At 60.4% G+C, this 15,289-nt stretch overlaps 1 protein-coding gene across 1 annotated transcript in view; it reads left to right on the forward strand.

Moving 5' to 3' along the window:
* The window catches only part of ANKMY1 (ankyrin repeat and MYND domain containing 1), a 53,574-nt gene that overhangs the window by 6,039 nt on the left and 32,246 nt on the right, over positions 1 to 15,289 (forward strand). Inside the window, exons 5-12 of the mRNA XM_018040054.1 lie at positions 3,175 to 3,647; positions 4,946 to 5,162; positions 5,443 to 5,607; positions 6,925 to 7,340; positions 9,104 to 9,275; positions 9,946 to 10,086; positions 11,251 to 11,391; positions 13,263 to 13,370. Of these exons, the coding sequence (XP_017895543.1) occupies positions 3,175 to 3,647; positions 4,946 to 5,162; positions 5,443 to 5,607; positions 6,925 to 7,340; positions 9,104 to 9,275; positions 9,946 to 10,086; positions 11,251 to 11,391; positions 13,263 to 13,370 (1,833 nt within the window). The remainder of the gene's footprint in view (positions 1 to 3,174; positions 3,648 to 4,945; positions 5,163 to 5,442; positions 5,608 to 6,924; positions 7,341 to 9,103; positions 9,276 to 9,945; positions 10,087 to 11,250; positions 11,392 to 13,262; positions 13,371 to 15,289) is intronic.

Here is a 15,289-nt window from a genome sequence, read left to right on the forward strand (position 1 = left end):
GGGGACATCTGGGTGCTCCAAGGCCATCTGCTGGAAAGACTCACTTCCTTCCCACCCAGCCTTTGCCTCTGTCAGAAGTCACATCTGGAGGCAGCTGCCTGGTTCTTTCGTTACGTGATGTCAGGACTGACAGGTGGGCACGGGTGCCAGCAGCCTGGCTCTGCCCTTCAGAGCTTCACGTGGTCTTGCTTCCCACTCTGCAAGGATCTCCAGCCTCACTCAGACGCTTCCTGCCCTGCCCTGGGTGGAGCCTGGCTGCTTTAGTGGGATACGGTATTTAGAAACCACTCTGGCTGCTCATCACTACTGCACTGGTTGGTTTTTATTTCTAGGTCTTTTCAATAGAATATCTTGAAAACACCTTTCAAAACTTTTTTTTTCTCGGATTATTTATATGACATTTTTTCACGATTTTAAAAATCCCACTGTTGTTCAGTCGCTAGGTTGTGTCCAGCTCTGCGACCCGATGGACTACAGCACAGCAGGCTTCCCTGTCCTGCACCATATCCTGGAATTTGCTCAAACTCATGCACACTGACTTGCTGATGCCGCCCACCACCTCATTTCCTGTCGTCCCTTTCTTTGCCTACCTTCAGTCTTTCCCAGCATCAGGGGCTTTCCCAATGAGTTGACTCTTCACATCAGGTGGCCAAAGTATTGGAGCTTCAGCTTCAGCATCAGTCCTTCCAATCAGCACTCGGGGTTGATTTCCTGTGGGACTGACTGGTGTGACCTCCGTGCAGTCCCGGGGGCTCTTTGGCGTCTTCTCCAGCACCGCAGTGCTTTACCAGGGCTCTTTACAGCTTCCTCCCACCGTCTCACACTTGTGGCCTCGTGATTCCGTATAACCCCACGGTAACCCTTTGTGGTGCCCTCCCCCTCTCCCCCTTCCCATCCCTCTCCCCACTGGCAACCACTAGATTGCTCTCTCTACCCACGTCCCTGCTTCCTTCTTTGTTTGAAAGCACACTTTTTTTTTTTACCTTTTTGGCATCTGGGGTTTTAGGTCCCCAAACAGGGCCTGAACCTGAACTCCCTGCATTGGAAGACAGCGTCTTAACCACGACCACCAGGGAAGTCCCTGAAAGTACAGTTTTTTAAGTGAGAAAATACATAATCGGTTCATACTAGTATCTCTAGCTGCAGTGCAGGGGTGTGGGCTTTGCACTCAACGGCTGTGGTGCTGTTTGCCTATCTCTTCATCTCAACAATCTTGGTTTCTAACAAGGTTTCCTACTTGCTTTATCTCTGAACATGTGTATAAGAGTTTCAGAGAAAGGCAGAGCCTCATCAGCACCACTCTGATGATTAAAAACAGCCTCAGGTTCCTTTGCTGTCCTTCTGTCCCCAGGGTGGCCCCTCTGGGGAGGCTGGGTCCAGTCACGTGAAATAATTCCTCTCCGTATGGTCACTGCACCCCCCACCCCTACTCCCTGTGCCATGTAGGTACGGAGCTGCAGTCACTTGCTTTATTTAGCTTTTGTTATTTTGGGCATTCTATTTTGAAAGTCTTGTTTTGATTTCATTTTGTGATTATGCAAAAATCTGATGCTTTTCCCAAGTCAAATCCATCAAACATGGTCCCCCCCACAGGAGGCCCTTCTCTTCCTTCTCGAGCCTCCCTGGTCCTTGGTGATCATCTTGTAGTTCTCTCTCTGCATTTACAAATGACGGGTGACAGGCACATACGTTCCCCCCCGAGGGCACCCTGTCCTCCCTGCCCTCCACCTGCAGTTACACCTGGTCCCAGAGCCCTCCCCTTCCCAGCAGCTGCAAAAGGCCTGTATCTCTAGGCAGCCCTCCTCACTGAGGAGCCCATGTTTTCACCCACGACCTTTGGGATGCATTCCTGGAAGTGGGATCGTTTGGTCAAAAAGTGAACGCATATTAAGAAGAGAATTTTCAAAGCCAGTGCCTCTGGACAGCCCCCCTTTACTGAACCATCAAGGTTCTGGGATCGTCGTCTCCTGTTCGCATAAGGCTGTGATGAGCTTATCACAGCCTTATGATATCAAAGCATATCACAGCTTTGATGAGCTGGGATTACTTCCTGTGACAGATTCCTAGAAGTGGACTCCTGGGGCAGCTGCTTTTCTGACCGGATGCCTGCCTCCCTGCCCAAGTCTTTCTTCCAGGCTCGTAGCTCCTGGGGGAGCTGTGCCTCCACCCCGCCACTTTCAGAGTCTGGTGGCGTTTCTCCCCCATCACTGGCCCATCCACAGCTTCTCCTGGAAACCCCCATGGTCGCATCCCAAGCCTGTGCTGTGGTCCTCACACGCTTCCCTCCCTCATTTCATCTGCTGCCGTCTGGGCTGGCCTGCCAGCTTCTTGTGGGCAGGGCCTTCCGTCCACGGTGCCCAGCCCCAGGCTTGCAGCCAGAGGTGATCCATGGGCACGTTGGACAACGGGGCGCTCCCGAGAGTGGAGCTGCCGTTCGGCTCGCAGATGAGGGGGCGGGGGGCACAGCTCCAGGGACTGATGCATGTGCCCGCAGGGTTTCAGGCCTTTGTGCTCTTGCTGGGCAGTTCCTCTGCCCACCCAGCGACCTCCAGTCATCATCCCTTGACACTGTCTCAGGGAAGATGCAGCCCGTCCTCCCCGGGAAGCTGGGTCTCCATGGTCCCCGGCCAGAACCTTTGTCCCAGGTGCCTCGCTGAGGGAGGCACTGCCTCTTGGTGTCTCACTGAGACCCTCCTGGCTCTCCCTGCTCCTCACACCCACCACCAGGCACCGATGCCAGCAGGAGCATCAGAGCCGCCCGGCGCTGGCTGCGCTCTCCTGGGCTCAAGGCAGGCTAGGCTGACTGCTCCTTCTTGGCTCACGCCTGCTGGGGTGTCTGACTCTGCACCTGGCACCTCTGCCCGCGTGCTCCTCCCCAGCCTGGTGGGTGCCTGGGCCAGGCTCACCATACTAGAGGAGCTGGGGGCACCCTGCAATGAGTCTGCACGCAGCATCCCTGGCTTCCCCGCAAAAGGCCCCCGAGCCCGCAGACCCCCTGCCCATGACGCGTCTGTCCCGACGCCCGTGCTTTGGGCCTAAAGCGTCCAAAGCCTCAGCAAACTGTCGACTGAATGAACATGTTTCTTAGCACAATGCTTTCTTCCTCTAAGACAGTGGCTGCAGAGCGCAGGCCCCGCCCAGCCGCCTGCTCTGCCCCCTTGTGCCGTCCCGCAGGGGCTGTACAAGGCAGACGAGCGATTCGGGCCAGGCGTCGAGACCTACCGGGATGGCAGCCAGGACGTGGGGCTGTGGTTCCGCGACCACCTCCTCAAGCTGTGCGTGGAGATCCCCAACAGCCTCTCCATCCACAGCTACCCCGAGTTCTCGGGCTACCTGACCCACACGCCCTCCATAGTCACCCTCGCGGACGAGGAGAAGATGGACTGGGGCCTGGAGGAGGGGCAGGACCCGTTCTTCTACAGCTACAAGCGGTTTCTCCTGAATGACGACCTCACTCTGCCTCCGGAAATCTGTATCTACTCGACCGACAACAGCCACCTGCCCATGACCTCCTCCTTCCGCAAAGACCTGGACGCCCACATCTTTCTGAACGACATCCCGCCGTTCGTTGATGACGGGGAGCCCTGGTTTATCAGAAACGAGACCCCTTTGTTGGTCAGAATCCAGAAGCAGGCTTACAAGTTCAGGTAACCCGGCCTGTCCTCTCTCCTCAGCCCAGGGCTCTTGTCCTCTGATGGGGGCACACTCAGGCGCGGGGGTCCTGAAGGCCTCTGGCAGCCAGCCCCACAACTCAGCTGTCCTGGCTGGCTGTCAGGCTTGTCTTGTTTGACTAACCAATGCAGCCCAGTGATGAATGGTGAGGGAGCTTGTGCCTGGAGCTGGAACACTCTGCCCAAGTGCTGAGGGCTGGGGGAGAGCAGGGCAGGAGGAGGCTGGGCGGCTGGCTCGGCCTCTGGTTTCTCCACAGGTGGTAGGGGAAAGATGGAGTGCTCTGCTGGTCTCCAAAGATCACCGCTGCCTGCCCCGGCAGCCCTGGGGAAGTCAGCAGCCACTTGAGGAAGACTTATTTTTTAAGTTAAAGTTTTAAAGAAGAATATTTTTACCCCTTTCCTACACTTTGTCCTCAAATATCTGTTAACTATTTTGGAATGCATGTTTTGTGAACACAGATGCTACTTATGCGTGCATCATCCACCCATCCACCCATCCATCCACTTATCATATCCATTCACCCACCCACCCATCCATCCATCCACCCACCCACTTATATCCATTCACCCATCCATCCATCCACTTATCATATCCATTCACCCACCCACCCATCCATCCACCCACTTATCATATCCATCCACCTATCCATTCATCTACTCATTAATCCATCCACCCACTGATCATATCCATCCACCTATCCATCCATCTACCCATCAATCCATCTACCCATTCATCCACCCACTTATCGTATCCATCCACTTATCCATCCATCTATTCGTCCATCCATCCACCTACTTATCCCTCTATCCACCTATCATATCCATCCACCCATTTACTCATGTACCCACCCAGCCACCCACACATCCATCCATCCACCCATCTACCCATCCATCCATCTATTCACCCATCCTTTCACCTATCCATCCACCCATCTATCACCCATTCATCTGTCCATCATGCAAAGATCAGCTGAGCCTATAAATTTTTTTTGATTTTTAAAGTGATACAGCTCTTCCCGCTGAGGAAAAATGCTTACTTAGCCATAGCATCTTCATCTGTGGGTAGCATGTCCCCCAGCGGCCGGCCAGCTGTGCAGGCCTAGGGCTTAGGGTGCCCTAGGAGCAGACTGTGATTGGGGGGAAGGCGGGGTCTGGGGCAGAGGCATGAAAGAGGAAGTGTGGACGGGAGGCAGGGCCCCTTTGGTGGGCCCCTTTGGTGGCAGGGCTTGGCGTCCAGAGTCGGGCTCCCCCCACTGAGGCTCCCTGACTGCCAGGAACAAGAGGGCTTACAGCAGCTGGAACATGGATGCCATCCTGGAGGGGCGGCGGAGTGGCTTTGCGCGCCGTGGGCCCAAGGAGCGGCTCTCCAAGGAGATGATCCTGAAGGCCCAGGAAGGGAATTATGACTGGATTTACGGGATCCTGAGGGACAACCTCGCCAGCCCCGATGTGGCCGATGCCAAGGGCTACACGGTGCTTGCTGCCGCTGCTGTGAGCACCCCACCCGCAGGGTCATGCACAGGACCGCACACCTGGAGGGCCCTGGGCGATGGCCCCTCGTAGGCACGGACTGCCCTCCCCCTTCCCCCTGTGAAGCCCGCCTGTGGGATGGGCGTGCAGGGTCGGATGGGGAGGGGGGTGGGCGCCTGTGCATGGCTCAGCTGCAAGCAGGGGGCCACCCCTGAGCTGGCTGGGGCATGGGGCCTCGCTGGGGTCCTGGCCTCTGCTGAGAGCGCCCGCTGTCCTCGCCAGGCTGGCCCCCTCCCTGCAGGTTCACGGTCACATTGACATCGTCAACCTCCTGCTGGACAATGGGGCCGACGTGAACAAGTGCACGGATGAGGGCCTCACCCCGCTGAGCATGTGCTTCCTCCTCCACTACCCGACCACGTCCTTCAAGCCCAACATCGCCGAGAGGACGGTGCCCGAGCCCCAGGTCAGCCCGGGGGGCCCTGCGCCCTGGCTCAGGGTCTGCACCAGCCCAGCCCACCTATCCCTGGGTACCAGTCTCCTGTCCAGCTGTCCACGCACACAGCTGTCCCCCTCCCCCATCCCCTGCCATCTCTGTGTCGTCATTCCCCAACCTCCATCCACGCCCCCATCCTCAGGCCCCCCCACCCCCTGTCCTCAGCCCCCTACTCCCCATCTAGCCATCTAGTGGTCCCTGCTCCCCTATCCCCTACCTTCCATTCCCCTCCCCCTCACCCCCACCACCTGTCCCCCAGCACCCCAGACTCATCCACCCGTCCCCCTCCCTATCCCCTGCCATCCACCCCTCCCCCTCCTTAGCCCCCCTCCCCCATTCACCCATCCAACTTTCCCTCGTCCAACTGTCTGCTGGTCCACTCGTCCCTCACCTGTCTACCTGTCCCCCAGTCCTCCATTTCCCTGCTCCTGTCCCCCAGCTCCCCAGCCTTCTTGTGCAGACCAGGGTCAAATGGGATGAATTGACACTAAGGTGGGCAGGCAGCAAATGGGAGGAAATCGTCCTGGTCACTGGGTGCCCTGAGCTTGTTGCTACGACACAGAGGCCATGTCCTTTAGGAGGCCATGTCCTTTAGGAGGCCACGCACAGCCGCTGGGGCCTCAGGACCGAGGCCGCCGTGGACCCCGCACAGGGCCCACCGGGGCCTCTGGTGACTGGCACTGCTGGACGCCCCTAAGCCTCGCAGGATGCCTGCTCCGGTGGTTCTGGGCGGGTACTCAGGGTGGAACTGCCGGGCCCTCACAGAAGCAGTTAGTCACAGAGCGCTGGGCTCGGCACCAGCCTTTCTGCCTGGGGGTGGTCCGCGGTGGGACCTGAGAACCTGCATTTCTGGCGCTGCTGCCTCCTGTCCCTGGGCCACTGCTGAGAACAGAGGCTGTGACGGCAGGTGGAGGGCAGAGCATGACGCCGCCACCCGCTGGATTCGGACGTTTCCAGGGCTCACGTTAGGAAAAGGCAGGACAGGTGGAATTCATTGTAATAATGTCATTTGTTAACCCGTGTATCCAGAATTCCCCGTTCTGGTGTGTAATCAGTATAGCGGCCCGTGGGGAGACATTTGGCATTGATTTTCCAGTTGCCTCGCCTACGATGCGGGGGTCTGCGCCTGGAGCCTGCGTGGCGCCAGCCCCGTCCCCGCACGGGGGCCTGCTTAGCGCGGCAGGTCCAGGTGCCGGGGGCCGCGGGCCGGCCCTGCAGACGGAGGCGGCTTGCTGGGTCAGCACTCTCCGCTTTGTCCTAAGGATGTTTTCTTGGTCCTTTCCAAAGGAAGCTTCGAAGCCCGTCACCACGACCCAGCATTCCTTGTCTATTCCGGAATCGCCCGCGGAGCCGGTGGTTCTGGAGGAGCCGGTCCCGGCAGGCCCGGAGTGGAAGCAGCCCTCCACTCGGCTGAACATCGAGGAGAGCCGCCGCGGGGCTCGGGAGCGGGGCTCCGCGTCGGGGAGGAGCAGCACCAGCGACTCGGGGCGCTCTCAGGGCGCGGCGTTGGGGACGCCTGGCCAGAGCTCGGCCTGCAGCCACGACTCGGACTTCGAGTCCAGCCGGGCCGTGCGCCATTTCCACATCGACCTGCCGCAGGAGCTGCTGGAGTGCGGCGCGCGGGGGCACAGCCTGCTGCAGACCCCGGGCCCCGCACCCGCTGACCGGGGTGTCATGAGGAGGATGGCGCTGGGCATGGTCCAGTAGGTGGAGGGCCCAGGGGTGCCTCAGGGGGAGCCTCGAGCCTCGCTCCTGCGGGAGGGCGGTTCTGCACACCGAGGGCGGCTCCCAGCGGCTGGCCTCTCTGCCCTCCCACCGGAGACGCACAGGCGGGTGCTCACCCTCAGTCACCCCGGGACACACACGTGCCCTCGTGCACACGCGCCCGCACACGGCCACTCACCGTGGATGCGCACGCGCACCACGCCTGGGGAGCCTCTCACTGAAGCAGGGCTGCCTTTTTCCACCAAGTCCTGAACACACAGAATGTCTTCAGGGCCAGCGGCCCCTCGTGGTGAGGGCTCTGAGGTGGCCAAGTTTTTCATAAAAACTGGTTGTCTCTGTGAATATGCAATGGTTAGTGAGAAGGCAGTGGCACCCCACTCCAGGGTTCTTGCCTGGAGAATCCTATGGACAGAGGAGCCTGGAGGGCTGCAGTCCATGGGGTCGCTAAGAGTCAGATACGACTGCGCGACTTCACTTTCACTTTTCACTTTCATGCATTGGAGAAGGAAATGGCAACCCACTCCAGGGTTCTCGCCTGGAGAATCCCAGGGACGGGGGAGCCTGGTGGGCTGCCGTCTCTGGGGTCGCACAGAGTCGGACACGACTGAAGCGACTCAGCAGCAGCAGCAGTGTTAGTTTTTGAATGTTTTACTAAATATTTGAACACATTTCTCAGTCTTAATTTGTAAGACAGCAGACAGGGATGGCTAGAACCCAGGTAAACGAAGCCCTCTGGGGCCTGGAAGGATTGTACAAGTGCGGAGGGGTCTGAGGGCAAGTCGTCTGAGCGCTGCCGCCCTGCACTGACCCAGCCTCCTCTCTCCCTCTGCTCTGCCGGCGGTCAGCGGGGAGGGCGGGCCCCCACCTGCCCCGAGATGGGCCTCTCCACACACCCCGCCCTCCACCCGGACCTTCTCCCTGCCGCCGCGCGCGCCCAGGCCCTGCAGGCGCAGCCCTCACGTGTCTGCACAAGAGGCTGTGTGCTGCTTGTGAGAGATGTGTGTGCCAGTGTGCGTGTGCGCTGTGTCACGCGTGTGGTTGCATGTGCGTGCCGTGTTGTGCCGTGTGTGTGCTGTGTGTACATGCGGTGTGCTCTGCACGTGTGCGCTGCTGCTGCTGCCGCCGCCGAGTCGCTTCAGTCATGTGCGACCGGGCTCCCGTCCCTGGGGTTCTCCAGGCAAGAACACTGCAGTGGGTTGCCATTTCCTTCTCCAATGCGTGGAAGCGAAGTCGCTCAGTTGAGTCCGACTCTTAGCGGCCCCATGGACTGCAGCCCAGCAGGCTCCTCCGTCCGTGGGATTTTTCATGCTATGTTGTATCTGTGTGTGTAGGTGTGTGCATTTACGTATGTATGTGCACGTCTGCTGTGCGTGTACAAGCTTGGACCCTATGGGTGCCAGGCAATGTACATCATCTCCTCACGGCAGCCCCAGGAGGAAGACTGGCCCCCACCCCCACCCCGTATCACAGGTGACCTCAGAGAGGCTAAGTGAGGACCGGGGCTGAAGTCGGGCAGGGCCGCAGCTGGACCTGAGCTCAGCCAGGCCGGCCCACTCGGGGTGGGCTGCCCTGGAGCAGAGAAGGGCTGTAGTCTTGGTGAGGCAAACCCCGGGGGCGGCGTGCTCCGCGTCAGGCCTCGCCAGCGCCCGCGGTGGGGGCTCCTTCCGGCCCGGGGCATGTCCGGGCTGCGGGCCATGCGTGCCCCTCCGCCAGCCCGTGACAGTCTCCCTGCTCCTTCCAGACACAGGCGCAGGTGGGCGACCATCACCCTCCTGCTGCAACGCGGCGCCGACCCCAGCCTGTGCCGCACGCCCATGCAGGCCCTCTTCTTTGCCGTCAAGGCCGGGGACGTGGACGGGGTGAGGCTGCTGCTGGAGAACCGGGCCAGGACGGACATCCAGTTCACGCCGGAGGTGGGCCGGCGGCGCGGGCCGGGGCGGCGGGGGCTGGGGCCGACCCTGAGGGTCGCCCGTAGCGTCTGGGCTTCCTGCCTGGCTGTGTCGCTCGTCAGCCGCTTAGGCCTCTCCTATTCAGAGGCGTTGGCTTTTGAAAAGGCTCCCAGTCTCCCTCTGGCTGCTTGTTCACCTTCCGGGCCCCTGAGCCGGGTCGCTTATTTCCTCTTTTTTCTTGGGTGTAAGTGCAGGGGTGCAGGGAAGTGGGATTTCAGGTGTCAGACCCAGGAGGATTTCACAGGAACTCTTTGGGTTCACCGATTGGACTCCATCTTTGAAACCTCCTGGAGGAGGGCGGGGACAGTCGGTCTAATAGGACGCTGGGCCACCAGGGCCTGTGTTCCCGCCTGTCACGCTGGCGGACGAAAGCATCATGAATCAGAGCAGACGGGTGGGGATGGGCTGTGTGTTTGTGGTCCCCTGTGGGCAGGCCTCTTGTCCTGAATGTCCCGGGATGACAGGAACATGGTGCCTTGGGGACCTGAGGCAGGCGGGGGGCAGACGGCCACTCTCTCGCTCTGGTTGGGGGCGCCACGGGCCTTGTTCACACAGAACCCCACCCTTGGGCTGACGGCTGTCGCTCCTCGGGGAGCTGGGGCTGCACCCTCACCTGCCTGTATTTCCTCTGCAGCTGGGGGCCCTGACCCCTCTCCACATCGCAGCCGCCCTCCCTGGGGAGGAGGGCGTCAAGATAACAGAGCTGCTGCTCCACGCCATCACCGATGTGGACGCCAGGGCAGCCGACCAGGACGACGTGTACAAACAGGGCAAGGTGGGCGTCCGCCCCGTGGAGGGTGGGGCCCCTCTGCAGAGATCCCTAAGGGGGGTGCCCGATGCTCTGTGAGCCGCAGGCCGGCCTGGATCCGGACGGCATGTGCCTGGACACACCCACGGTCGTCTGTGCGGGCCGGGGCCTGTCTGGGGCAGAGGGAGGCATTGTGGCTTGGGCACCGAGTGTGAACACTCCACACACAGGCCTGTAGTGTGGGAGAGGCATGCACACTTGATGAACGTGAGTGAGAACCTGCTTCTTCAGGCAGCTCACAAAGCCCAGGGGTCCTCACCGGGGTAGCTGGGCCCCCGGGAGGGCATTCTGTAGGAAGCTCTGTCTCACTCCACTCGGGGGTGCCCCTCTGCATCTCCAGGCAGAGGGGCCGCGCTCCCTGGCCGGGTTCTCCAGCCCCGCCTCCTCCTAGCCGCCCCTCCGACCCCTGGGCCACCTCTAGGCTGCCGCCATCTGAGAAGGCCAGCCCTGAACCCTGCAGGCTTTGAGCTCCTGATGTGCCCGGGAGAGTCAGGCTGTGGGCCTCCTCGGGCAGCCTCTGGGTCCGCCCCAACCTCAGGAAGCCTCATGTCCCCAGACCAGGGCTCAGGGCCCAGTGCCCTCTGCCAACCTGCTCCAACAGGTGACGGGGAGGCAAATGGACCCTCAGGGGACAGGGCAGGCTTCCGGGTCGGGGGGTGACGCTGCAGAAGGGCCTAGGGGCCAGCGGTGGGGCTTGGAGCCGCTGGGTGCGGGTTCTGGGGTGCAGGGCTGGTGAGGCAGAGCTTGCCTCCTGGCACATGCAGCAACCCCCCGCCTCAGCAAGGCCATGCCGAGGCCCCCTCCATGCAGCCCTCCCAGCCTTCCTCCTCCAGGCTGAGCCCCTGGAGCACAGCCGCTCTGCCGTCTCATCCTCACATCCACTCGAGCCTCATTTAGCCCCCAGCACGCGAGGGCGTGGGGCCAGGAGAGGAGGGTGGGTTCGAGGAGTCAGGGTGGCTCACAGGGCACCGCTGCAGGCCTGTGGGCTGGGGAGGCGGCGCAGCCCTGGGGGAGCTCTGGGTGTGAGCTGCTGCCTGCAGGGGGCACAGGGCCTGGGCGGCACATGGTGGGTCTCTGCACTCTGGGAGGACGGGCTCGGGGGCCACCTTCAACCCCTCTGTCTGCCCACAGCTGGACCTGCTGCCTTCCAGCCTGAAGCTCAACAACGAAGCGGGCCCGCCCGGGACCTACTACAGCAAGCACACATCAGTCCCTGACGAGGGGGGCAGGACGGCCCTGCACGTGGCCTGTGAGCGGGAGGACAGCTACAGGGTGAGGTGGCCTTCCGGGTGTGCGCGGGCGCCTTGAAGCGTCCCCGTGAGTGCACGTCCGTGAGTGTGCGTGTGTCTATATGCAGGAGTGTGTGTGAGCTTGCAGGTCGGTGTGTGTGTCCGTGTGCATGTGTGCACATGTGCACGTGTGGGGCGGTGAGCCCTCCGCCCTCATGGGCTGGGCCAGGCCTCCCCGTGGCCACGCGAGCAGAGCCGGGCGTGTCTGCCTCTGGCTGCCGTGGTCCAGACCAGGGTCCCCCAGCTACAGGCCGTGCTGCCTGAGTGGGCCCCAGGCTCGGGGGACTAGGTCAGGTCAGCAGGGAGCCAGGACACGTGCGCTGAGATAGGATGGGAAGCGCTGTGGAACTCGTGCTCATGGACATGTTATTTCAGAGCACGTGTTGGGGACACATGACCACACGCAGGCCTGTGTACCTGGGGGTGGGGGCCTGGGTTGCCTCGTGAAGTCACTGTCGTACTGCAGGCGGTGGTCACACACATCTGTGCTGCCAGCCCATCGGCCCCCGGAGGGTGACCCCATCTGGTGCCACTGCCTCCTGTCCACTTTGGGGATCAGCTCGCACGCGGCAGGTGCAGGAACCCTTTGGAGGAGGGTGTGAGGGGCCTCAGGGGAGCTGGGGAGCTGGGCCAGAGAGCCCCTGAGTGCATGATGCTTGGAACCTCCGTTTACCTGCCTGTACAACGAGACAGCAGCAGTGTCATGGGCCTGCAGCAGGTCTTTGTCACTGCCCAGGGTGGGGATCTCACATGCCATCCCAATGGGGGCTGTGAGGGCCTGCGTGGGGGTGGGCACCCGCGCAATGCTGGCAAGGGACCACCTGCTCCGGAACATCCCTGTCTCACCAATGCATCCTCGGGCTGTGTCACTGTGCCCCCCTAGAGAGGGGCGGCGAGCCCAGGCTGAGGCTGGGGACAGCAAGGTTCCAGGAAGGCAGGCTGCCCAAGGCCCCTGGTCAGTAAATTGGAGGCCTGGGCTTGGAGCACACAGCTCTTTCTAGCTCACACGCCTTTGTCCTTTGTACTGATTTTGGATTTGAAAAGTTAAGAGGAAACAAAGTCAGGAGACACCATAGGCCACGTCTTCATCAGATCAAGGACAGATCACCAGTGTAAAGTCTAGTGCTAAGACATGAGGGCTGCAGCCATCCAGCCATCCAGCCATCACGCCTGCATTCCAGCAGGGAGAGTGAGAAGAGGGGAAGCTTCCCAGGAACCCCTCGGCACACTTCTGTGGGCTCCCCTTGGCCTGGCCAGTTAGGCTGGAGAAGAGGGTGGTCCTGCAGGGTGGCCCAGCTGGCCCCTGGGGTCTGCCTGTCTGCAGAGCAGCAGGGGTTAAGCAGAGCGCTCCGTGGCGAGGAGAGTCTGGGTCAACTCCTGCGAGCACATCCCAGAGAGGAGGAGGGGGAAGCCGATAGCTCCCTGGGGGGCGAAGGGCTGAAAGTGCCCCTGCGTTCCTCACACCTGGTGTGTCCTGGTGCAGGGCTCATCCTCTGCCCTGCCTGCCCTCTGCCTGGCCCGGCTGCAGTAGTCCCGATACAGCGGCAACAGCTCTGTTAGGGTCTGCAACAGCTGCAGTCGAGCGGCCCCGACTCTCCTTTCTTCCAATCAACTTCCTCATCACCTACATCCCTGTTTTCCATCTGAAATGATCAACGTTTGGAAAGCCTCTTCTCAGCTTGCTGATCCACCAACCCCGTTCACTACCCAGCATTCAGGGCACTTCTGTGTGCCAGGCAGGGCCCTAGTGCAAGGGAGGAGCAGTCAGTGGCTGGGCTGATGGCACACCGTGTGAGATTCCCCTGGAGGGGAGGTGCCCCTGTAACCCGCCGTCCTCCCACCACTTCCGCCCAGTGCTCCAGGGATGTCGTCCGGCTCCTGCTGGCCCACAGAGCCAACCCCAACTTGCTGTGGAGCGGCCACTCCCCGCTCTCCCTGTCCATCGCCAGTGGCAACGACCTGGTGAGCAAGTCCTACCCCACTGGTATACCTGCACGTGTCTGTCTTGTGCCGCCGCTCCAACGCAGGCTCTGGGATGTGCTGTCCTTGAGGTGCCCCAGGGACAGCATGGTGTGATGGCCAGAGGGTCCCCTCCTGCGAGGATGGAGTGCCCCTCAGAGAGAAGGGTGGAGGGAGGAAGTGAGCATGAGGGTGAGGGCTCACCCGGGAGGTGCTGACTCAGCCTCAGAGCTCCGGGAGGGCACCCTGGGTAGTTCCCACCTTCCCCGCTGCCAAGGACCATGTTTGTTCTTCCACCCACCCCCCACCCACCCCCCTGACTAGTCACCCAGTGTCCACTCACCCACTCATCCACACTCCCAGTCATCCACTCACCACCCAGTCATCCATCCATCATCCACCCTCCCAGTCCTGCACTTTTCCTTCCTTCCATGCCTTTGTCCACCTGCACGTCCACCTGCCCACCCACCCTCAACCCTCCAGTCTTCATCATCCATCCCTCCTTCTGTCTTGTTGTTCAGTTGCTCAGTCGTGTCCGACTCTGGGACCTCATGGACTGCAGCACGCCAGGCCTCCCTGTCCATCCCCGACTTGCAAAGCTCACTCAGACTCATGTCCATTGACTCGCTAATGCCCTCCAACCATCTCATCCTCTGTCGTCCGCTTCTCCTCCTTCCCTCAGTCTTTCCCAGCATCAGGGTCTTTTCAAATGAGTCAGCGCTTTGCATCAGGTGGCCAAAGTACTGGAGTTTCAGCTTCAGCATCAGTCCTTCCAATGAACACCCAGGACTGGTCTCCTTTAGGATGGACTGGTTGGATCTCCTTGCAGTCCAAGGAACTCTCAAGAGTCTTCTCCAACACCACAGTTCAAAAGCATCAATTCTTCGGTGCTCAATTTTCTTTATAGTTCAACTCTCACATCCGTAGGTGACTATTACTAGGAAAACCGTTACTTTGTATGGACCTTTGTTGGCAAAGTCATGTCTCTGCTTTTTAATACACAGTATAGGTTTGTCATAGCTTTTCTTCCCAGGAGCAAGTGTCTTTTAATTTCACGGCTGCAGTCACCATCCACAGAGATTTTGGAGCCCAAGAAAACAAAATCTGCCACTGTTTCCATTCCCCCCCTCATCTATTTGCCACAAAGTGATGGGACCAAATGCCATGATCTTCATTTTTTGAATGTGGGGTTTTAAGCCAGCTTTTCCACTCTCCTCTTTCACCCTCATCAAGAGGCTCTTTAGTCCCTCTTCGCTTTCTGCCATTAGGGTGGTGCTGCCTGCACAGTAGTCTATGTACCAGGCAGGCACCATTCCAGGCATTAGGTGCTGAATAAAACAGAAGTGTCAAGGATCCTACGTTCTAGTTGGGGCAGATGGACCACAGTCTGGTGTGTGACTGTCAGGCAGTAAGTTTATGAGGAAAGTGATGATGGGTGAGGGGAGGAGAATGACGGGGACTCCTTCAGCTGGGTGGCGGGAGGGCCTCTCTGGTGAAATGGCATGTCGGGGAGGCCTGAGGCAGCCATTGTTGGTGAGGGGCTGGGGCTCCCACGTGCCTTCTGCCCGGCCCCTCCGCCTCCTGCCTTGTCTCGTGCTCCGAGTCATTCGCTCAGTGGGTCACGCGGGCACCTGCTCTGTGACCAGCCCTGGAGTGGGGGGCGGGCAGCCTGGAGGAGAGCCTCACCCCAGGCACAGAAGCTCCCGGAGGGCCAAGCTCGGTGTCTTGGTGTCTCGGTGTCTCTGTGTCTGGAGCAGCTGCTCTGACTCCAGGCTCCCCAGGGGCCCCTGGGCTAGTGACTGGGGACGCAGCAGGGAGCAAAGGAGCCCCGTCCTCTGCACGTGCTCAGGTGATCACGGTGACCAGCTACCCCGGGTAGAAGCAGGCTGGTCCCGGGGACATGGACCAGCAGGACGTGCGCC

Source organism: Capra hircus, chromosome 3, assembly GCF_001704415.2.
Source record: "Capra hircus breed San Clemente chromosome 3, ASM170441v1, whole genome shotgun sequence".
NCBI lineage: Eukaryota > Metazoa > Chordata > Mammalia > Artiodactyla > Bovidae > Capra > Capra hircus.